At 42.4% G+C, this 23,635-nt stretch overlaps 1 protein-coding gene across 3 annotated transcripts in view; it reads left to right on the forward strand.

Annotated features, from left to right (window-relative positions):
* The window catches only part of kcnn1a (potassium intermediate/small conductance calcium-activated channel, subfamily N, member 1a), a 46,150-nt gene extending 22,912 nt beyond the window's left edge, over positions 1-23,238 (forward strand). Inside the window, exons 3-11 of one of the 3 annotated variants that reach the window (XM_047589688.1) lie at positions 2,389-2,484; positions 3,060-3,478; positions 5,057-5,065; positions 13,152-13,293; positions 13,565-13,675; positions 14,607-14,734; positions 15,166-15,174; positions 17,229-17,298; positions 18,966-23,238. In XM_047589688.1, the coding sequence (XP_047445644.1) occupies positions 2,389-2,484; positions 3,060-3,478; positions 5,057-5,065; positions 13,152-13,293; positions 13,565-13,675; positions 14,607-14,734; positions 15,166-15,174; positions 17,229-17,298; positions 18,966-19,271 (1,290 nt within the window). In that variant the 3' untranslated portion in view covers positions 19,272-23,238. The remainder of the gene's footprint in view (positions 1-2,388; positions 2,485-3,059; positions 3,479-5,056; positions 5,066-13,151; positions 13,294-13,564; positions 13,676-14,606; positions 14,735-15,165; positions 15,175-17,228; positions 17,299-18,965) is intronic. The other 2 variants (XM_047589689.1, XM_047589690.1) reach the window with 2 other exon arrangements.
* The last annotated feature ends 397 nt before the right edge of the window (positions 23,239-23,635 follow it).

The following is a 23,635-nucleotide window of genomic DNA, read 5'->3' on the forward strand; positions in this document are numbered from 1 at the left end:
TTTAGGGTCTAACTTGTTTTTTCACCAGCTAGTTCCTAACTTTTCTGTTTTGTTTTTTTTACGTGTTATTACTGACCAGCTTCTAAGGTTGAATTTTTTCTGGCTAGTTGCTAACTTTGTGAATCTGCTGTTTGCCATTGACTAGAGCTTTTGTTTTTCTACATTACAGTCCGTTAATTTCACAAAGAAGTGGATTTAAGAAATGTGTCTTAACCAGCAACAACCAAGCGAGGTTTTTAACCCTGTGATACACTAAGCAGGTGGTTGTACCGATGCATAAAACATGAGACGTAAGCCTACAGCGTTCAGCTGTAAGAAAAGAAACGTACTGCTGCCTTTTCTGGATTGTATAATATGCTTTAATGTGTCACACTGACTTAGTTGTCAAAATTATCTTGTTAATATGCAGGTGTCTGCAGGTATGTTCGTTACTCATATTCCTGGTGCAAGATTTTTTGCGTAATTTGAGAAATCAGCAAAACTAATGAGTATTTATTGAGAAAGGGCTATAGTCTAGGACACAGCCATTAGTTTGTTCTTCGGACAAGGAATAGATTTTTCCCACTTGTGCCCGTGAATAAATGTGCTTTTGATTACATGCCGTATTTGCGTGTGCATGTGTGTGTAAGATATATTAAGTCGGTGGGGTAATCAAGAGGATGATTTATGGGGTTTTAAGAAAGTCAATAGATTTGTCTGTGACTGTTACTGAGTAGGGCTCAGTCCATTCATCAAGCTGACCTCAGCTGAAATGGAAATGACCTAACGTCTCTTGAGTGGCACAGCACTTCTCCCACATCAGACAGGTAGCATGTGCTGCGGAAGGTCCATTTTCCGTCTCACGTCACATCACAGAGCAGAAAGCCAAGGTTTTCTGAGCCCCGAAGGAGGGAAACACGTTAAGAGGCAGGGAGCACTGGGACTGAAAAATCCTTGAACCTCTGGCAGGTGGATTAATTGGTTTACTCAATGTTATTTCACCAGGGACTTCTCAAAACAATTTCAGACATTAGAATGTCTTGAGAACATGTCGCCGACCTGAGGGGCAAAGCAATCTAGTTGATAGCTAAAAATACATTCTGTAATATGGCCCACCGAAGGACAGAGTAATATTGAATGGGTCTGACTGTCATCACGCTGATGATTATGAGCAATGTGTTCAGGTGTTGTTTTTTTTCATTTGTCGTTGGTGTTGTGGTTATAATAACAATCTCGTGATCATTACCCTGCTGGAGAGTGGCATTTTTACACCATAGCTGTTAAATTGATTTATCCGTTGGCATTTTACCAACGTAGAGGGGGGTTTGGTTAGTACAGGCTCTCATTTCCTAGTTCCTTGACCTACATGCGCACACATTCACACAGACTGTACTGCTGTGCTAGCATCCAGCCTGCCTACAGTATTTATCACCAGCAACGCTCACTGTGGGGCCCCCCTGCGAATGCTGGCCTTGCCTTTTCTGCACCTACCATTAAGTGGAAATTTCCCCTGTAAGTGCCAGGCTTTGATTAATTGGTAGTTTAGATGGTGGGGAACAACGTCTATAGATAATATCAGGCTGCATCTACACCTGCAGCTGCATTGTTTAGCGACATCCTGACTGCGTTGTTTGTGTGTAAAACCCCATTATCTGGCCTGTACTTTCACTATTAAGTAATGTGTGTGCATGTATCTCTGTGTGTATGTGTGTGTGCCTGTGTAAGTACTAGTGTGTGAATGAATAGTGCACGTGTAATAGGGGTGGGGAAAAATATCCATATGGCAATATATCGCAATACCTTTTCTTCGATTACGATATCGATTTTGAATGTCTTAATATCGATTTTTTAAAAAAAAAAAAGAAAAAGAAAAAGTCATATTTTGGGCCGATCTTGAACAACTCCACACCTCCACCACCACTTTTTCTCTACAAGTGCAATAAATTGGAAAGGGATCATTTGGATTGATATTGTTTTTGCCTCGCTGACAAAATTTCTCAGTGAACTATGTAGAATATTGCCATGTATCGCAATATCATAATATTGCGATAATGTATCGTATCGTGACTCAAGTATCGTAATATGTATGGTATCGTGAATACCCACCCCTAATGTGTAATATGTTTATTTATCATTCATAGTGTCCTTTTAGACACACAAAATATTAAATATTGACTCAGTGTCATCATTGATATTAATATTATTATATGTTACTTCTATTTTGAATTGAGTCCCTATACATAGAATGGCAATACAGAAAGATTATCATGAATATGAGGTTTATCTGTTTATTTCAGTAGACAGTATGACATTATATGTTGCATGTCCATGTAAATAAAAATGTTTACTGTGTTAATTTAATGTGGCTGTTTCTAATGTGTTCTTTCATGTCTGTTTCTCTCACCACAGGAGTCTTCATACTCATTTGCACTGAAATGCCTTATCAGCCTTTCCACTGTTATATTGCTTGGTCTTATAATAATGTACCATGCCCGGGAAATCCAGGTGAGTCTACTTCAGCTTTATATTGATCATTTTATCAGAAACCTGTGGGATCAATGTGATAATAGTGAAATAACAGTAAGAGATTTTCTTTTTTAGGCAATAGATCCCAAACGATAAAGGCTAAATATTATAAAAATTTCAAAAACATAATTTTATTGTAAAAACAAAACAAAACAAAGTACTATGAAAAATTTGTATTTTATGCTAGTAGCAATATAATAACCATGAGAAAGCCATAATGCTCTAAATGTGTGTCGCCTCCTTTAATGAGAAGTTGTTAACAATGATTTATTGACTGAGCTGTGTTGAAGGGTTTCTCAGGCATAAATTGACACTGTTGATGAAATAAATACTTATGACTGATTGACACTGAAGCGTTCAAAAAGTGGAAGCCAGTACTGCTTTGATATGTAATGCATGTCACATAGTGACAAATGTCGTTTCTAAGTTAAGTCTTTCTTTCAGGCTTCAGGATCACAAGGAAAACCATACTCTCAAAGCCGTATGGAATTCTTTATGTAAGAAAACAATATACCAACCAAAAAGTCATGTGGCCTGTGTTCGTATTTCCACAGCTGTTTATGGTCGACAATGGTGCGGACGATTGGAGGATAGCCATGACCTATGAGCGAATCTTCTTCATTGTGCTGGAACTACTGGTGTGTGCCATCCATCCCATCCCGGGCCAGTATGTCTTCACTTGGACGGCACGGCTGGCCTTTACGTACATGCCGTCAGTGGCCGACGCTGACGTGGACATCATCCTTTCCATCCCCATGTTCCTGAGACTCTACCTGATCGGCAGGGTCATGTTACTCCACAGCAAACTGTTCACGGACGCTTCGTCTCGCAGCATCGGCGCCCTCAACAAGATCAACTTCAACACACGCTTTGTCATGAAGACACTCATGACCATCTGCCCAGGAACTGTTCTGCTGGTCTTCAGTATATCCTCCTGGATCATTGCTGCATGGACTGTGCGTGTCTGTGAGAGGTAAACACAGGGTTGTGAATAATGGATGTTGCTGGGTACAAGCTGAAAAACAAAATGGCTGATGCACATTTGTGCATTGTGGATTACACCCTTTCTCCCTTCACTTTCGTCTCAGTCTTGTCACACGCTTCCAAGTGTTACCTTGTTTTGTGTCGCTCATGCGAAATGTGCGGAATCATCAGAATAAGTCAGATGTAAATACGGCACACATGTGTGCAGGGAGGCGTACAGTGAGACGCCCACACACTACACCATGCCCAGAGTGTTTAATAGCACTCTGACATACAGTACAGTTTCATTAGCTCAGCACTCACTCTACGACTTCCCACTCCTTGTTTTTATTGCTATTTTAGATGACTTGTCCATAATTCATGAGTGTCTAATTGTTTGTTTGCTGAATGGTTTGTTTTGGTAATGCAGAGCAGCCCCCAGGATCCCCTAACCCCAAAACTGCACATCAGGCTTCGTCTCAAGGGGGCAACAGTGATTCTCACTGAAAACGAAAGAGGCAGGAAGAAATGAGAAACTTTCTTATTCTTTCTCGTTCTGCATTTGCATAGGGAAATGTGACGCTAATACCGGCTTTGATGTTTTAAAGTCATGTTTGCGTAGTTGGTGTGGAAGGGGGACGTGAGTAGGGTGGGTGGAAAGCGTAAGACTTATTTGCGGCAGCTCTTGTCAGACCGAATATGCTACTGTACGCACATCGTAAAAGCATCAGCTCAAACGGAGGCTTTACTTTCACGCTTTCAGTGTGGCCCTGACTACAGGCGCTTAGTTTCCTTCTGCAGCTCATCTCGCCTGCTTTTACTAAGCAACCCTTCCTCCCCGTACCCTACCTCTTAACAGCCCCCCGTTAACCCGTCACTAACCACTTCCCCTCGCACACCTGACCCAGGGACCCCCCCCCTCCCCCGAGACCCTCATTTCCTCCAACTGTTGGCTGCTGGATTTAAACCTCATAGACGAGACCCAATAAGCTGAACTTTGCAGCTCCTCTTGAACACTGAGCCAGGACAGTGAGGTTTGACGAGAGTTCACCCTCAACTTAAGAGCACAATGGAGAGTTGAGCACTCTTGATAAAGTCTGTATCAAACTCATGGCCATGGCTGCACACTACTTCACTTATTTCTTATTCCCAGTCTTACATTTATCCAGGGCATGGTCCAAATTGGCAATAAACTGACATTACAAGTCAATTGTTCAGTCTCTAGAATTACGTTTTAGAGATAGACATGTAAAGTTTTTAGTGGGTTTACACTACAGAAGAGGCTAGTTTGAGAATCTGGATCTGAACACATGATCTGGTGAGAATAACAGACACAGCCTCTGTTGATTGGTTTACACATTTTGCGACGCTCACTTTCCAAGAGCAGTGCATGCTGTCAGTTCTTCGGTATTTTAGAATGACATAACTGTGTGGGCAGATGTGAGTGCGTATGTCTACATGTGTTAACATTGAAGAAGGGTGCGAGCATGCACATAGGCGTGTGAGTGTGAGTGCGCGCTTGCACGTGTGTGTGTGCTTGTATAATGTTTTGTTGTACTTTCTATTTCCCCACTATGCTGCTCCATAGGGATACCATGTGAGTCCTCGTTCTCTAGCCGTGGAAAAACCTCATTTTTTTTCACCGAGCTGGCGCCACTGCTGCCCTGGGTGGGGTTGGAGGGTGGAGGGTGGTGGCTGGGAGGGTGGGGGGGGAGGGACAGCCCCTCTGAAACAAATTAACCAATGATTCTTATCAAACTCTGTAGGCTAAAGGAGAATGTGGTAGGCCATCTAGTTGGCGTGACAGTGGCACCATTCCTCTGCTAAGACAACTGGTTTTAGTGGCTGTAGGAGCACAGCAGAGACCAACGGCAGCACTTTGAAGCAAGCGTCTCTTTGCTAACTGTTGTGCGCTAGGCCTGTAGGAGCTGGGAGAGGAGGAGGAGGAGGAGGAAGTGAAGGAAATTTGAGATAAAATGGAACAAGTCCTTCAAGTCACCTTCACAAGTCTGCCAGAGGGCAATTTGTCTCATTTTTTCTCTCCCTCTCTCCTTATGTAATTGTTATAGATCCATATTGCACAAAATGTCTTTTTAGCCGTGACTCCAAAGATTTTTGAGGAGCAAAAGCCTTTCTGTTCTTTGTGTTCACACATTACCATCTCATTATATGTCTCCCTTCACGAAATTAATTGAACTGAGTTGTAATGGTTTTCCACAGACTTTTGTTGCTTCTCCCCAAACGATTTTTCTCTAAAGATTAAGACAACTTGTCTTCTGTTCCCAAGAGAAGGGCCGATCATCCAAGGGGGGGAACTGATGTCAAGTCATCTCGTGTACTAGTTGAGGTCATTTTGGTCTGGTGTGTGTCATACTATCTAGAACAGCGTCATTCCGATTGAGATGCATACGAGCAGTGTGACATAATTCAAAATTAGGAAGGTAAATCAGGGCATTGCTTTTAATTGCTACACACTTAAGTGGAGACACCTTTGAAACAGGAAGTTGTTCTGTGCCAAATGCACTGTCTCCGTTTTTTTTTCTTTCTTTTTTTTTGGTTTTTGTTTGCGTCCATAAAAACTAATTCCATTCCCCTTCCTCCCCTCTTTTAGTAAACATTGAAACAGCATGCGAGTTTTTATGTTTACGGTCCGATCCCATCATTTCAAGTGAAAGAAAAGTGGTAACAAAAAAAAAGAAAAAAAGAGGCGCTTGTTTCCCAAAGTGCTGTTTGTGACTTGTATCTTCTGTTAAAAATGCGCCGATACCCTGTCACATAGACCTGAGCACATCAAAGGGCCGTACGGCGTGAGATTGGACGAGCACGGAGTCTACCTGGAAGACGCCTAGATGGGGGGAATGAAAGACATGCAACCATGGGGACAGAGAGGGATGGAGGGGTGGAGGGAAGTCTGAGGTGGGAGAAATGCTAATGTTACAGTAGATGGATTTAACACTGGTCACTGGCCCCTTTCCCTTCATTCATGATACAGCCCATCTGCAGAGCTAACCTACCTCGACTAAGCTCCTTAACTAAGCTCTTTTGGCTTCCCCCTCACTACCAAAAAGCTCCTTCCCTCTCTCTCTTACTCCTGACTGATTCTTTTCAGATTTCCTACTGTACCCATCTAACGTGGCATGCTTTGCAGTTTCTCCTCATCTCTCTCCACTACTGATTCCCTATCCCTCTGCCTTTCCTGATCCATAACAAGCAGGCCTAATCCAGCCCGAACTCAGTTACACACTTGCATGCATGCCTTGCCTGCCTCCCTGGTTTCTCGCTCTTTTTTCTCTTTAACAGCAATCTAATTCCCTCCCTCTCCTCTTCTAACTCTGAAACAAAACGCTCTGTTTCGAGGCGACGCGGGGCCGCTGTTTCCACCCTGCTTTCTCCAGAGAGGGCCCTGTAGGCCGCGTTAGAGACGCGCTCTCGGGAAAGTTTAGCTGACTTTCCCTCGCAGCGTAGCGCCAGATTATCAGGCTTGAGTTACTAGTCAGATACACCTACACCGAAGCTCTGACATCCAGACTGTGTCACCGCTTAGCCACGAGACAGAGACAGCCAAGCCAAGAACAGGCTGTCCGAATGTCTAACAAGAGAAACAAGCGCCGGTGCAACTTGAACTTTCTCACACCAGCCACAGGCCTGCATAAAATATTCAGGAAGATTTTACGACTTTACAGATTAACTGACCGGACGGACGCAGATCTGACGGTGCCGACGTCTGTTTTATTTCGGTTGCATGCGTATTCATAATGTAATGCAGAGAATTTCAGAATTTTCAGTATTTATACAGACCAATGAGCTTCTGCTGGTGGCCTTCACCAGGGTCATGTCCACAAATTTGACAAATTTGAGAGAAAGTGGAAAACATACACACACTTTTTACTAATAAAAACTAATGTGATGCTAAGACCAAACCGCAAAGCTCACAGTTTCAATTTTATACGCCATTTGTAGTATCCTAGTCACACTCAAGTGTCTTATTGGTAAAGGACAGATAGATTGTCTGGGTTTCATGACTTGATCTCACCGTGTGTTTTAAGCAGCGGCCACTCTGTAGGCGCAGCACTGACTGAGCTAAAGTCACTGTTAGTATCATTTACTTCTGCGGGGTTGTTTGTTAGATGTGTTGCGAGAGACAAACTAGCAGGGCCTGTGTTTCATTCACTCGCGAGTGAAAATAGCATATCGTTCAGAGACGATGCTTCCTCGGATACGCACCATGCAGCCCTCGCAGCTGCAGACTGGAGAGAACAAAGAACGACAAATTAAATAACCACCTGATGCGGAGGAATTAAAACTGAAAAACATTCAAATGTTAGGGAGATGCAGTACTCGGTCGGTGCGACAGTGGGCAGAGGCAGGAGAGGCAGATGGTGCTTCCTTAAAGCCAGACTCAGGCAGAGAGCTGAGTGCCCTGAGAAGAACATGGACATGAAGGAAAATGCTTGTGTGTGCTGGATTAGCAGTGGAGGTTGGAGTGGTGGTGTTTCAACGTTTCTGTGCCGGTTCTGTGTGTGTCCCCCTCATCTTATTAATTCCGGGATATGTTTTTTTTTTTTTTAAATTATACAGGGACTATGGGGATTTTTAATTTGTTTTCAGCTCCAGCATGTCCACTGTACCTGTCAGCTGAGAATGGCAGCACTGTGACGCTGGGGCTGGAAACGTACCGCTGATTCTTTTCCAGACTAATTCAATAAATCATCTGTAATGGGATACTCTCTAGCTGATAACCCTGGACATTAGCACACACTCCAGCACTGAAACATTAAGATTAGGAGCCTCGTGTATAGAACTTCCTGCCTGGCGGCTTTGTAGATTAAGAAGGAGAGTCACAGCAGCTCAGAGATGGGCCTGACTCCATTAAAAAAAATAAAATAAAAAATGGGTGAAGTTCTCAGATTAAATATGAAAGTTTTCAAGGGCACACTGATAGGATGTTTGCTCACATCTTTTACTCCTCAGTAGATTACTACTACTTCTCAGCAGCAGTAGTATAATCTCAGTGGCTTTACCACTGTGTCACACTGTTTGGAAGTTTTCTTATGGCTCCTTTAAAACTATGGATGAGATTTTGTGCCACTCGACCTTTTCTTCAACAAAGCCCTGGGGTGTAAACACTTCAAATTAGCGGGTGTTGGTTGTTGTTAAAGTGCAATCACATTGACAGTTGTGTAACAAAATCATTTTGTTTTGCTCCCTGCTACATGGCTGCAGGATGGATAACAGGCTAAATCTAAATCTAACGCTGACATCCCGTTTCTGCAACACTGCAAGGATCCATTCACTCTTATGTTTTATGTTAATTGGCCTAAGTACAATTACACAACCTTGTGACACCGCCACTCCTCCGTGTTTGATTTTCAGATGAAGGGTCACTACGACCTTGAGCCCCTTGACTGCTCAAGTGTGTTTAAGAATTCATTGAACAGAGTTGGACTCGGGCACACGGCCAAGAGATGCAGATGGCCGCAGACACTATTTCCTGTTCTGCATGTTTGATTTGTTTATGGTTTAATTATGTGCCGTCTCTTCCTCATCCTGTATGTGAGCTCCTCCACTGTACACACTGCAGGACTAGAGTGCACTCGTGTGTCAAAATGAAGAGGGCGCCGAGTTGCTGTGCGTATGCGCGCATCCATTTTTACTTTTAGAGTAAAAATGTTTTACTTTCTGAGCGAGCCACCATGTTCACTGCCTTGCTTTGGCTTGTTAGCAAACAAACACTGGCTAATATACAATAACCAAAATATACAATCATGAAATACAGTAGTTACACCAAGACTAAAACAATGAATCCTTTGACACCATCATGGTGCCATGTGACAGTTACCTGAGCAGAGGGATCATGGATGTGAGAAGAATCTCATGGTGCTGCTGGATAAGTCAGGTGTTCACCAGAATTTGATTCATCCTCTGGGGACCATGTCTTTTGACCATGTACAGTTTTGATAGAATCCATCTAACAGTTTAGGTGAGATTAGTTTGTAATGACTTGTCTGAAAAAAAAAAAAAAAGAATCTTTAAGGTAACGCTGGTGTGATCCCAGATCGTTCTCTATGAAGTTATTTCATTAAAACATACTGATAGTATTTTGATCAAAAATACTATTGACTTATTAATTGATTTATTTTTTAAAAAACAAATACACAGGATAAAATTACATACTCTACAGTCCGGTCTTGGAGTGTGCTGCTTGCGTGCTTGCTTGCTATGCATATTGGCTGTGCTGCAAAAAAAATAAAAAAAAACACGGTTGGGGTTGCAGTTTTTTCAATTAGGTCGTCATTACTTTGAGTTTAATCTGCTCGTGTTTACTGCAACTAACACACTCCCCGAGGAGCATCCCAGCATATTTGTCCCCAAGTAGTGTCAGTCAGTACTCAGATTCATTTCCCTAATAAGGCTAGTGCTCGTCGGAGCATCTCCCTAATTTGGTTTTGTTGCCGTGAAATGAAAATGCGGGAAGAATCAGGGATGCAGAGTATGCACGCGATAGCTGGAGCATGTTGAACAGGAGCTTGGAGGAAGTCCCTTGATTTGCTGCGGTAGCTGACCAGCGCAGGAACATAGAAATGTGAGTGTAGAATCAGGCTTCATCGGAAAGCATTGAAACTGAAGTTAGTTACGTTGCACTCATAGCATTGCGTTTAGTTTTGTTCCAGTGTGGAAAATATTGTTTAAAGCAGGGGGTTTGGTCTAACATGCTGAATATCCCTAATGAGGTGTGTGTGCATGTGTGTGTGTGCATGTTGACTAAACGGAACGTATGGCTCATTCACATTTCACCCGTCGTTACTCCTGTGGTTGTTTAGAGGAAGTGCCGTCTGCTTTGATCGCTGGATTTCCCTCATCACATGTATCATGAGCACATCTACAGACGGTGGCAGCTTCAAAATGAAACGGCTGGGAACTGTTCATTAGTCGCACATAAACAGAAAACATCCACGTGTCGAGGGAAGGGCTGACGAGACTATTTGATACGTTGCTGATAATTTGAACTGACTGATGGAGCCATTGTTAATTGTTTCTTATCCTCGTTGTTGTTGCTCTGTTTAGTTGAGGGACCGGGATGTTACCTTATCTGCCTTTTGTTCCTTGCACACTTTACTCTCTCCTCCAGCCCACTGCAGAGTTCAGCTCCTCCTTTCAGAGAAGTTAATTACGGTATTCGCACCGGATAAATAACTGAAACATTTTGAGTAATTGATCCAAGGATAAAGTGTTCACTGTGAGTGTCTGTCAGGAAGAATTTAACAGTGGGGAATAAAACGATCTGCTCTTGACATTATATACCTCTTGTCCTGGAATAGGTTGAAAGTGGTGCCAGCTCTTCTCCATGCTATTCCAAAACTTGACACAGTATATTGAGAGCTTTAAAATGCTATTGATTAGCTCCCCATTCAGCCTCTGTCTCTGTTCCCGTATTGCCGTCTTCTGCTCTTTTCCAGGGCAGAGAATAACTGAAGTAGCATTAAAAAAAAAAAAAAAAAAAAAAAAACTTACAGCCACATCCCCATTAGAAACAACTGATAGCAAAAGACGCATTCTGCACTTGTCAGGCCTATTTATGGGTCATATTTACAACAGAGAGAAAGCCACTGTATTACACTGTAATACATTGTTCACTGTGCTGAAAGGTGTAGCACACTTCTGCCTGCTTTGAAGACATGACTCACTCTCTGCACGCCCTGATGACAAGATGAATGAAATTAACATACTAGTCATTTGTAATTACAATATTTATCCAGCTGATCAAGTTTAGGCCCCTGGCAGCTATCAAAGGGCAGCTGGTGAAGTGTTGGGATGCAGGTAAAAGAGACAGGGGTGTCAAATTCAATGAGCCTCCTCCTTTGTTCCCCATCTAATCCTCACCCCACTGTTTGCAAATGAAAGCCTGTCCGAGAAGAAGTACAATCCCCCTCCACCTGGTAACGCCGCAGAATTTGTCAGAGGTGATTTTCATCTCCAAATGGACCCTATAGGTTTTTTTCCCACCGCGTCCCTGCTCTCAATATACTGGCTTTTGAAGCATGCAGGATGCAGACATCTTTTCTTATTCCTGCATGGTATTGTACAGACTGCTTCTCTGCATGTCATTGAAAAAGCTTGAATCCCACAGACCACTCACTTTTTTGACGTTCTGTGGGACAAAAATGCTCACAGCTACACCCCCCTCCCCCTCCCCCTGCCTCCCCCCGATCTTTGAGCATGAATAGACACCCAGAGCGTGGGAGTTTTAAGAACTGCAGAAGGCATGATTAGTTCATTTATGATATTTGATAACAATGGACTGTCTTGGAGGAGAAGGAGGAGAAGGCATATTTATAAAACCAACACTCTGCTGGAAAGGAAAACTTCAGAAATTCATGGACTGGCCCCAAGTGTTCCCATCTGTACTTGTGCACTAATTAGATGTGATTGCTGCGGTCATTTTGAGTCCTCACGCTGGGTCACTGCTGGATAGTTCAAACTCATTGGAAATTCATGATTGGCACAGGCAGAGCCCCCTCTGGAAAAGCCTTAACAAAATCCTAAGAAATTAAACTCAGTCGACATTGTCTTGTTATAAGGATGTTAGTGAGATGTTGTCTCAAGTGCTTAATGAATATTTAATTTTAACTCGAAAATGAAATCTTATCTGATCTCTTCCTAGACAGCCCATTGGGATTAATCAGGCGAATTGAATGAGGGTGGGTGGATGGGGCAGATTTGCCTCTGATGGACTTTTGTCTTGCCACAAAAGGTATGGGAATGTCATCCTCAATCCGGCTTTGTACTTAATATATATGTTGTTTTGTTTTCTTGTTTTTATGTTTTTAATACGACTATCTTTGCATATGCACTGTGGGCCTCTGGACTGACAATTCAAGCATGGCTGTCAGCTATTTTCAGCAAACAACATGTTTGAAGTGATGACTTGCATTGCCAAACCATTTCTTGGGGCAGGTGTAAAATCTGTGAAGAAAGATTTTCGAAAAAACCGTGGCCACTGAGCAACTGTTTGCTTTGATTTAATGCAGCGGTGTATGCATTAATTGGATGCACTGGTGTTCTTCCATTTGTTGGGCTGTCACAATCAAAATAAGTTCGACCCGCGGTACACTATCCATTCACCTCCAGTAACATGTCTCTCTGTCCTTTAAAAGCATTTTTGTAAAACTGTAATTTTTAATGTACGACAAGAGTAAGTGATTCGGCCTCGGATTCATTTTTTAAACGCCCCATCAAATCATTCATCTCACCGAATGATTCATTTATACATTGGCGGCAAACGCGAAACACACATTTTAGAAATTAATCCGCCAAATTCTACCATTTGCTTTTTTTTCCACCTTCATGTCAGTTTACGTCTCCCGCCCATTAAGACACGTTTCTCCATTAAATGTAGAAACCTCCCGTAGAAGTGACTCAAACCAAAACCTAGATCTGGTTTCTTTAGCCGATGTACTCAGTGTACCCGACACATTTTTCAGACTAGAAAACAGGTGTCTCACCCTGTATCATGATTTCCTCTCTCTTACTCCTCAGTCCTCACCACCTCCACCTCTTCCACCCACCACCCCTGTTTGGTTCACGCAGCACCATGCCGCTCTTCAGCATGCTCACGTTCAGGGAGCTGCGTCCAGTGTTTCTGACTGTTCTTCTCCCACTTGTGCTTATCTTCGTTGCCTCAGGTATCATGACAAACAGGAAGTGACCAGTAACTTCCTGGGAGCCATGTGGCTCATCTCGATTACCTTCCTCTCTATTGGCTACGGGGACATGGTACCACACACGTACTGTGGGAAAGGCGTGTGTCTGCTTACAGGGATCATGGTAGGTTCCTCTTGCCTCCTCCCAGTTGAAAATAAAGGACTCTTCCCAAAGAACTAAAATTCAATTCTGACTGCACTAATGACAGAACTCATCCAGTCAAACCAGAAAATTGAAGTGAAATCAGATGCTTGTAACTTAGCAGAAAAATATTCCTTTGCTACTTTATTTTCTTGTCACAGATTCTCATTTATTATTGTTACTGTTATTAACACAGTGAAGAAGTTGCACCTTGAAAGGTTCCTGTGTGTTCGACTGTGTCTCTGTGTGACAGGGAGCTGGTTGCACTGCACTGGTGGTTGCAGTGGTGGCCAGGAAGCTGGAGCTGACCAAGGCTGAGAAGCATGTCCACAACTTCATGATGGACACACAACTCTGCAAACGAGTGAGTCATTTGTTACCGTGTTTTGTTCTGCAAGGGTGCCCAATTGTTTTTGATGGTAAACCCATGTCTTGCTCTTTAACAGACTTGTAATTTAAATGCCCCAATTTGGGTTTTGAACGTAAAACTAGACCAGTAGGCAGGTGGGTACTATATGCTTCAGGTCCAAGTTCAGAGGCCTACCGAACATCTAAGAGCTATCCAGATGTAAAATGTGCCCATTTCAATTTTTGCCTTTTTTTAAAGTTAGAAAAATTTCCAAGTTACTGCTTTGCAGAATGTCCTCATTATAGCTCCGGTGCAAATGTTTTGCTGATTCTAATCTTGTATCATGACCTTGTAAACTTCCTCTCTGTATCAAAAGTGCTGAGTCTTTGCTACTACTTCGGATGTGCTTTTTACGCCCCTCTGCGTAGGAGGACACTTTTATCTCTTATTATTAGTTTTTATTGCTTCTTTTAATTTAGTTTAATTTATCTGTGTTTGACTATTACCTCTGATCTGCATGCATCTTTCTTTGTTTTTAGCCTTAAAACAATAATAAACTGTACATTAAAAGTGGAAATCACCCATATACTTTATTTTCCGCAGTGATTTTAAAGCTCACTGTGGGGGGCGCAGGCCTTTGTCATCTAGGCGTTGTCTGGTTCTGCCTATAGCTCCTAGTTAAGTCAGAAATGGATACAGAACATGAGTGGCGCTGAGGCATATGGCTAGCAACCTGTCACTCAAAGTGCCCCTGACCTATATACAAGTTAAAAGTAATTCACCCCTGCACTGTTTTCAAGAATGGGGAGTCCCAAAACTGTTTTTTTTTTTTTTTTTACACAAGGATTCAAACTATTTGATGCCTCAAGTGGCCATTTCAACGTCCCAGTTGGCTTCATTTAACGGTGACTGCACCTCAAACACTTTTCTCGACCTTGTTTCGCAGGTAAAGAACACAGCTGCCAATGTACTCAGGGAAACATGGCTCATTTATAAACACACCAAGTTGGTCAAGAAGATAGATCACGCCAAGGTGCGGAAACACCAGCGCAAGTTTCTCCAAGCCATTCACCAGTAAGTCCTGCACTGCATTTGCTCTGTGTGCTCTAACCTAAATGCGACTTGTCGTTCACCACCAAATGCCAAGGGGAATCTGTCAGCATGCCCAAAAAAACAAAAACAACAAGACTTTGAGTCCATGCTATTGATAACCTGAATAATCTGAGAGTGTTAGCTGTGTATATTTGGTAGCATCGCCTCCCTTTTATTGTTATGCTGACACACATGTGAATTCTCACAGTCACACACACACACTTACGCACACACACTGCAATCTAGTGTAATGGTCCTTCCTATTTCCCTCCCCCCGTACCCCTCCCCCTCCTCCGACCCCTCTTTTACCCCGTGCTTACAGTGAGAAGTGTAATGGTTTCACTCGTTTCGTGAATGTTGTGGGGTTAAAACTTTGTACTGTGTTCTGTCTTTGTTTTGCTCTATCACTGCAGAGCTCAGAAGTAAGTTGAGTCTTCTATGTATCCTCCTCCTACTGTTTCCTCAACATCCTCCTCCTCCTCCTCCTCCTCCTCCTCTCACCATGTCTGCGTTTGACATGCATGAAAAAAAAGCATTTGTTACCAAAAAAAAAAAAAGAGCTGAATGCTGATTTGTTTTTGGTTTTTCTTTATTCGATGTTCCATTTACTTCCCTCTCCCTCCCATTCTCCCTTGAATGGAAAAAAAAAAAAAAAAAAAAAACGCATCAACATTTTGCCACCAGTGTCAATAGTGGAGGGTTGTCTGGAAAGAGTGTATGAAAGAAAAAGCATCTTGCGCAGAATGAGCTTGGAGCTTTGTTGGCCTGGCCAGCCGTTCATAATCATCAACGATGTAGTGAACGATGTTGCCCATGATTAATATAGCTGCACTGGGGGCTATATTAACCTGCATCAGCTGATCTCATCCTGCACCCCTGATGGTTTTGTGATGACATAAATACACACGATGTCCTAATGAGGTTGGAGTGTTTGCTGTTGATTTAATATGGATTTGTGCTTTTTTTCTTTTTCCTTTTTTAATATGAGATCAAACATAAAAGCTGGTACATGACACTGGTGACGTAGCACACAGGAAGGCACGACGCAACATCTACGTTGGGGTTTTGTCTAACATAATTTGTGCTCAAAATGTGCCGCGCTAATAAGTTTCAGCTTTTAGCCCCTATGCTTTGACAGCCATAAGGGATAACAAAGCCCGAGCAAACAGACACATACGAGCTGAAACGGTTTCCCACAGAGATAGAGCCGTAAGCGAGCAGTCTCACTCTGCTCTGATATACTGATTTGCACATGAATAAATGCCCTTGAATGTCATCCTGTCTCATAATTTGCCGAACAGGGAAATTCTTCCCCTCGCACATTCAGATGATGGCTGTGCGACGCCACCGCTAACAATGACACATTATTCACCTCAACGTTACCAGTTCTTCAGTGCCATAATGCATTTGATTAGAGATAAGGAGGCACAGTGTTGAAGGCATCACAAACCATGCCCGATGTATCATTGCGCAAGTTATTTAAAATGCCTATTTTGCCATATGTTCGGCGGCGTCATTAGACGGTTTATTTCTGGCGAGCTTCATCTTTTATCTGTGGCATCCGCGCACACACTCACACAGACACACGCAAAACCCAGCACTGAAAACGCTCAACTCATTGTGCACAAACTCAGTCATAGTCACTGCACGCTTACTGAATGACCAGTGTGTACACATGGAGTCCTATCACTGAGCTGTCTGACTAAGGGCATGCCGATTTTTTTCCGTTTTCAATGTCTTACTTTTGGGTGGAAAGAGATGGGAATGTTTTGATTTCAAACAGGTTTTGAGGTTTTCTTGAATGGAAGCATATTGCATTCTTGCCACATGAAAAGCATTGTTTAGCCGCACTAAGAATACATCTTATCCGCACTGCATAGAGATCGTTTACCTTTTTGTGGGTTGTAACAAGATCATCCCTCAGAACCAAGATTATTTTTTCGTCAAAGTAAAAATCGCTGCTGTTTAAAGCATCGCACTGCTATGAGAAAAGGAAATCTTGTTATAACAAAAAAAAAAGATTTGATAAAAAAATGGCAAACACAGTCTTTACTTTTTCAAAACGGGTGTAGTATGCTTCTGTACTTTGCATGTTTTGGTTGCTATTGTATTGACCAAGACCAGGAATGCTTGTATATTTATATATACACATATATATTCCCGCGTATATGTCTATATATATATGGGTATGTAAAAAACATATTTTTGCAATGCATGTCTCTCTCTCTCGTTTTCAATTTCATCAATGAGAGAACACTCCTGATATAACATATGTTGTTCCTCCTCCTTCTTTCTTCTCTGTTGGCCTCTGTCCCCCAAACAACCTGTCTCTATACTCGACACCTGCAAACCGCCATCCGCCCCTCTATTTCCATACCCCCCTTCCTCCTTTCTTCCTCGCCTCCTTTTTGCTCCCTTTTGTCCACCTCCTCCGTCCCTCTTTTTCCTGTTCACACCTCCCTCTGCCCCCACGCAGACTGCGCAGTGTGAAGATGGAGCAGAGGAAACTCAATGATCAGGCCAACACCTTGGTGGACCTGGCAAAGGTAAGTCTTCTAAATTCTATTTGTATCCACTCAGCAGTGGATTTAGTTGTATTAAAGCGTCTCTGGTCAGTATTTTTTATTTCCGCAATAAATCAGCGCCGCAATAAAAAAAGGGGGTCTCTCGCAGTGATAACCCGCAGAGGATTAGCATTTGGCTGCGGCTCTTTGCCTCCTTACTTTCTTCCAGTGTCGCTGCTGTGTTACTGCTCATTGCGTAACAATGCGGCTGTTTGCTAACATATATAATGTGTTAATGTTTCCCAGAATTACAAGTAATTTACTTAAATAGAAGAAAGTCCCTCACTAGATAAAACTGCTCCTGAGTCACAAGCCCTTATCAGAATATGAGTCTGGTAACACTCCGCTGAGATTTCATTATGGTGCTGGTGTTTTAACCGATACAGAGAAAAAAAAGAAGAAAAAAAAACTCTGGATAGTCCTCCAACCTTCAGAGCGACAAAAAACGCTGCACAAAACGATTAAGACAAATGCCACAGTCGCTGTTAACTGTTCAAAGTTATTTTTGACTCTGAGCGACTCACCTCTCCAGCTGCAGGCATTTCGTTGGTGACTAGTAAACAGAATGTGCCTGTTAGGGGCCGAACACCTCGGTAGCCTCTGTCCCAGTATGCAGTCGTCAGCTGACCCAACCGAGCAGAAAGGGGGTTCAAAGGGAGGTGCGTGACTGCAACCTCATTTGATGTGGTTGGCATTTGCACTCCAGTGTGTATTTTAAAAGGATCTAAGGCCAATCCCTTTAATGTGTGTTTACTTGCCCTTACTGCGCTCCGGTCTATCTGTGTACATCCTACGGCAGTTCAACAGCCCTCTTTGTAAGCCATATAGAGGAGTAACCCTTTGGATTCTGGATAAATAAATAAATATTTAGTTATCACATAGTCACAATACAAATAGGTGCTTTTCTCTCGTACTTGCTTTCTAAAATTACTCGCCTGGTGTAGCCAGACTTTATTCTCATCAGATTATGAGTCTGGTATCACACACCTTTTGGATTATTATAGGCTTTTATAGGATTATTATTATTATTATTATAGGCTGTGTTTCAACCAACGCAGAGAAGAAATATCTCTGCAATCGTCCTGCAACCAATCAGAGCCATTTCATAAACAAACAAATTAAATTCAGTGTTGGATGGATTATAATGCAGAGAGTCTGTACAGCAACATTGGCCACCACTTCATCCACTGCGGAACAATAAGTGCCCTAATAATGTCGACACGTTTCCTTATGAGAATGAGATGTATCAAGTGAATACCTAAGGCATTAAAGGCCTCAGTAGCTATAAAAGGACTGAAGAAGCTGGTTGTTAAATCTATGGGAAGATAAAATCTGTGCTGACTTGCTGAAACTATACAGCTCCCTCCCATGCAGCGTCTTGACATTGTTTCCTTCCCTTAATACTGAGTAAGTAAGAATTAGACTGTCTGCTCATGAAATTTTCAATGAGCTATTACGTGAAAGGTTTTGTCCCTGGCAGCATATACGTACTGTGTCTTCTGCTAATTTTCGTTATTGCAATTCACTTTGTGGATATTAGGCTGTAAATCAGCTTTTTAATGTTTTTATCTTGCCCCTACCTCCTGAGTCCCCCCCCCCCTTTCCTTCTGACTTCTTCCAAAATACATTTACTTTCTCTCGTTCATTAGACCCAGAATGTGATGTATGACCTGGTGTCAGAGCTACAGGAGCGCAGTGAGGAGCTGGACAAGCGCATCGGCACATTGGAGGACAAGCTGGACTCGGTGACGGGCAGCCTGCAGGCGCTGCCCTGCCTCATCTCCCAAGCCATAACCCAGCAGCAGCAGGACTTCCTGGACGGCTTTGTTCACCGCTTTCGGCCCGCTTCGCTAGCCTCCGAGCGCTCCGAGCGCTCCGAGCGATCCTGGACTTCCACCGCCCGTAGGCGGCGCTCTCCATCCACAGCACCACACACCTCCTCCGATAGCGGATAACCTTGACAAGCCCTCTGTAGTCATCCCCCAGACCCATGCTTCATCTCGTTCTGTCCCCTCCACAGCTGTCCCTATATCGGTTGGCGAGTCCGCGTCTGGACTAATAACCAACTCATATCTTGACCCCTGACCTGATTGTCGCCCTTATTCTCTCCCTCCCACCACTCATTCACTATTTCCCTCCTCCCCCAACCAATGAAAAATCCAAAAACCAATTCCTCTGTGACTGAGCCGCCGCTCAGCACAGACCTGGATTAGAGCTACTCGAAAAGAACAGAGAAAGGCAAAGACTTAAATCAAGAAAAAACACAAATGCATCCAAAAAAAGAAAAAGAGAAAAAAAAATACAAAAAATGACTGAAAACCGAGATAAAGTAGAGATATGGTTTATGTTTTAGCCATTGTATGGCTGTCCAAGTTAGCTTTTTTGTAAAAGCCCTTGTATAGTTAAAAAAAAAAAAAAAAAAAAAAAAAAAAACGAGTTCAGGGTCGCTGGGGTGAGAGCTGGCTATCACACCGGAGAGTCCTTAACCACGAGGGGGGGTGAGGGGGAAGCTGGTCAGTGGATCTTAGGGCCTTGGCTCACCTGCTGGCCCTACGAGGCCATGGAGGACATTTGTCCACCCATCCGTCCGTCTATCTGTTTGTCCGGTGAGGAGAGCGAGACAAACCATTGGATTTCCCTTTCAAAAGACTAGTGTCATGGGTTCTTTCCCATAGGTTAGGGTGAAAGCTGTAGGAGATGCTACAAAAGCTCTGACTTCAGGTCAGAGCTTGAAAATGCACTTAAGGGGGAGGGGAAACTGTCACACATAAGAATAGCAAAGGGGATGCACATGGCATTACTACTGGGTAGGAAAAAATTACACAATTGCCAACTTCAAGGTATCAGCTTCCTTGTTCTTACCAAGGGAAAAATGAGAGCGACTATCTTTTTTAGTTACATATTGACATGTGATTTTTCAGTGCCTGAATGTATAAATAGTAGAGGGTTATTTAATTACTAATTTCAGAGCTTTTTTACGATGTTAACAGTCTGAATACAGCATTGCATTCCTTTTTCAGATACATTCCTCTCCAAAAATCTAAAGAAAATGTCTTAATGTAGTGCATAACATTGCCTCCATTACATTGCAACTCTAAATGTTTTGAAACCTTTTTTTTTTTTTCCCACATTTCTACTAACACAGTGAGAAATGAGGACGTTCACAGAGAAAGTGAAAGTAAGACGGACCGAGAGAGTGTTTGTCAGAGAGCGAGTTCACATTTAGCTCAGTGCTGCACACTCAACAATAATCAACAATGAAATATGTAGTAGTCTACCTTACTCACCAACACCGTTTAGAGCTTCCTGTAGTCTTCGGATGATGACATGGCTCGAGGTCTGCTGGTGTGCAGCTTCACATCACTGGTCAAACTGAGAAACTAACAGAGCTCTTTTGCTCAGTTCTGTGCATAAATGGATCACAATCTTCCTTGGATGGATGAATTATTTATATGATTTTGATTTTACTTTAGTTTGTTTTTTGCTTTTCTTTCTTTGTTATTTAATTTTTTTTTTTTTTACTAAATTTTATTAAAATTCTTCTTTTTTTTAACTAGTAGAACACTTAGGGATTTTATAGTTGGAGGTCTTAAAGAGTTGCAGTAATGTGATTGTGTAATTGCATTCCCTGTTCAAAATATGAAGTGAAGAAGAATCCCTATCACGAACGAATCCTGAAAAGTTACAAATAAAAGTGCTGAAGAAACTTTGACGTTAGAGGACAGTGACTCGATCCATCTGCAAATGTAAAGGAATAGTTTGACATTTTGATCAAATATGTAGTGCTTATGTGCTTTCTTGCTGGGTGTTTCCACATTGTTACCACTCATGTCTGTACTGTAAATATGAAATTAGCTTTACATTAGTTTAGCTGCCTAGCTGGAAGACATGTAAAACTCACCTCTAAAAGTTTACTATCGGCATCTGGTTACCTTAACAGCTAGCAGCTAGCTACCCAAAGCTACCGAAATTCACATGCTAACAGCTCCAAAGCTAACTACTTAACTTGTTACACAATGTTTGTGGGTTTATGTGTTTACTGTTACTTCCTGACCAGCTAGCTGAGCTACCTGGTTGCTAGCAGTAACTTTATATTTACTGTGCAGACTTAATTGTACTAAGGTAACTGTCAGCAAGAAAGGAGAAATTTGAGCTATTCTTCGAGCATTATCTTTGTCTTTCCAAATGACACAATTATAACTGAAAAAATAGAGAATATAGTAAATATCAGAGGTTCCCAGGGCTGCAATGAATCCCAAGTTTTTTTTTTATTATTATTTGAAGACATACTAAGGATTTTACCAAAGCACATGAATTAGGCACAGAGCAGGAAGTGTTGGGGGGCTAGCATGCTGTAGATAGAATGGTAGGTAACCTCAATCCCAAACGGATATTTGTCCTGAAAATCATCTTTATTGGCCCTTAAGCTAACCAAAAAAAAATAGCATCTTTATTATTTCCTAGGTTTCCAAGCTGCTAGGTGAAAGTTAAACCCTGAGAGACAGTCCATTCTCCCACAGGCTTTGGGCTGACCAGAGAGCACTTCTTCGAAAGAACATATTCCGTTTGCTACAAGTGGATCTTAATCAAGCATGAATACGAGCTTTTTTCCTTTCAACTTGAGTTGATGAAGCATGACTCTTTACTTCCCCCACCTCTAGCCACATCTCATACAGTGCTCCACTCCACTGTGTTAGTACATTATAAAGGGATCTTTCATGCCATTACAGTCTCCGTTTCAATCAGCGTCATCCAGTGAGTCAGGGAGGCTAATGGAAGAGGATCTCCTTGATTACGACCTCACCTGCCTTTTCCTATCTGAGGTTGCCACCTCTTCATTATCTGAGGTTAAGATTTGCGTTAGTCATCTGTCATCGTTAAGAACATCAGTCCCCAACACGCAAAGGGGCTTCCCAAATGGCCCGCAGCAAAGGCCTCTAAGTGGTTCAAAAAAAAAAGAAAGGAAGGAAGAAGCAAGGGAAACCCAGGTCATGTTCCATTTTGCACTCGGTGTGCAATATTCAGTTTCACCAGGAAGGATCACAGATGCTGCAGCGTCTTCCCCAGAGAGAAGTGACGGTGCTGGTGTAAGATGAGAGCCATAGCTCATTTACTGACACGTCCGTTTTGGCCTGACGATGAGGGGGGCTGGTGGGGTTTGTGAACAGCAAGAGTGGATGTCCTGTAAATATGACCTCATTGTAGATGTCACCAATTAAACAGGACAAGTGTAACCGCGGCGGTAAAGGTAGCTAGGTTTGATGCACAGCATGTTGTAGGTATGCACTAGTAAAATAGCATCCAATATGATGTGAAGGGTTTGAAATTTGGCCAAGTTAAAAGATCACTTTTATTACCGCACTTGCAGATGGGAGGTTTAATCCAGGTTCTGTTGTTTTCTACTCTATTGAAATGTTTTTTTCTCCTTAACCTGTCCACAATGAAGACCTGCCAAAACACCATTCCAATATTTAACGACCCGATTTTCTCCTCTAGAAAATGAAAACGAACCAAAACTATATTTTGTAGTGAAGTGAGGAACATTCATGGTGTTACTCTGATGATGGTAGATGAGTCAAAGTGATCAATGCATCCCAGAGTCTTTTATTATCCTGAGAAGTAGGCTTTCCTCATAGAGCGGGCATCAGAACATGCCTCTGCTGAACAATATACCAGAGTGAAAAAACCCCGGAAGCTGAAAAAAAAAAAAAAAAATGTAACCCAATCATTGTTCTGTGTACACTGCCACATGATGCATAATGTACGTAGTAGCACTGGAATAAATCAACTTTTAATGGATGGCAAATGGATTTAACATGTTCTCTGTATACTGTTCCTTGTTTCTTCATTTTGCAGGTAACCTTTTGTCCTAGCAAGGAGAGACACCAAGGCCAAACCATTAAAGACTATCTTCAGATATGACCGTCACTCTCTTTACTTTTTTTTTGCAGTCGAACGTGAAGATTTATTTTGAAATTTCTTTGCCAATAAATCAGTGTCTTACCATCTTCTCCACAAAAAGAGGAAGGGAACAAAAGACAATTGTAACACTTGAAAGATGGGCTAGCAAACGTGTTGTTGGATGCAGACATCACACGTCTCCTCTTGCAAAACCGCGAGGCGGAAGCGTCATAAAATATGATCACAGGAGGATGTATTGATATAAACATAAACACGGCACCAGAGGACACACAGCTGCTGAGGCGCTGTTCCAAGGTGAACTGTGGTCTGCATGCAACACACACACACACACACACACACACACACACACATGCCGAGTCATTAATGTTCAAATAACAAGCTACTATTCATGTCCGCA

Source organism: Mugil cephalus, chromosome 7 (genome assembly GCF_022458985.1).
Source record: "Mugil cephalus isolate CIBA_MC_2020 chromosome 7, CIBA_Mcephalus_1.1, whole genome shotgun sequence".
Taxonomy (NCBI): Eukaryota; Metazoa; Chordata; class Actinopteri; order Mugiliformes; family Mugilidae; genus Mugil; species Mugil cephalus.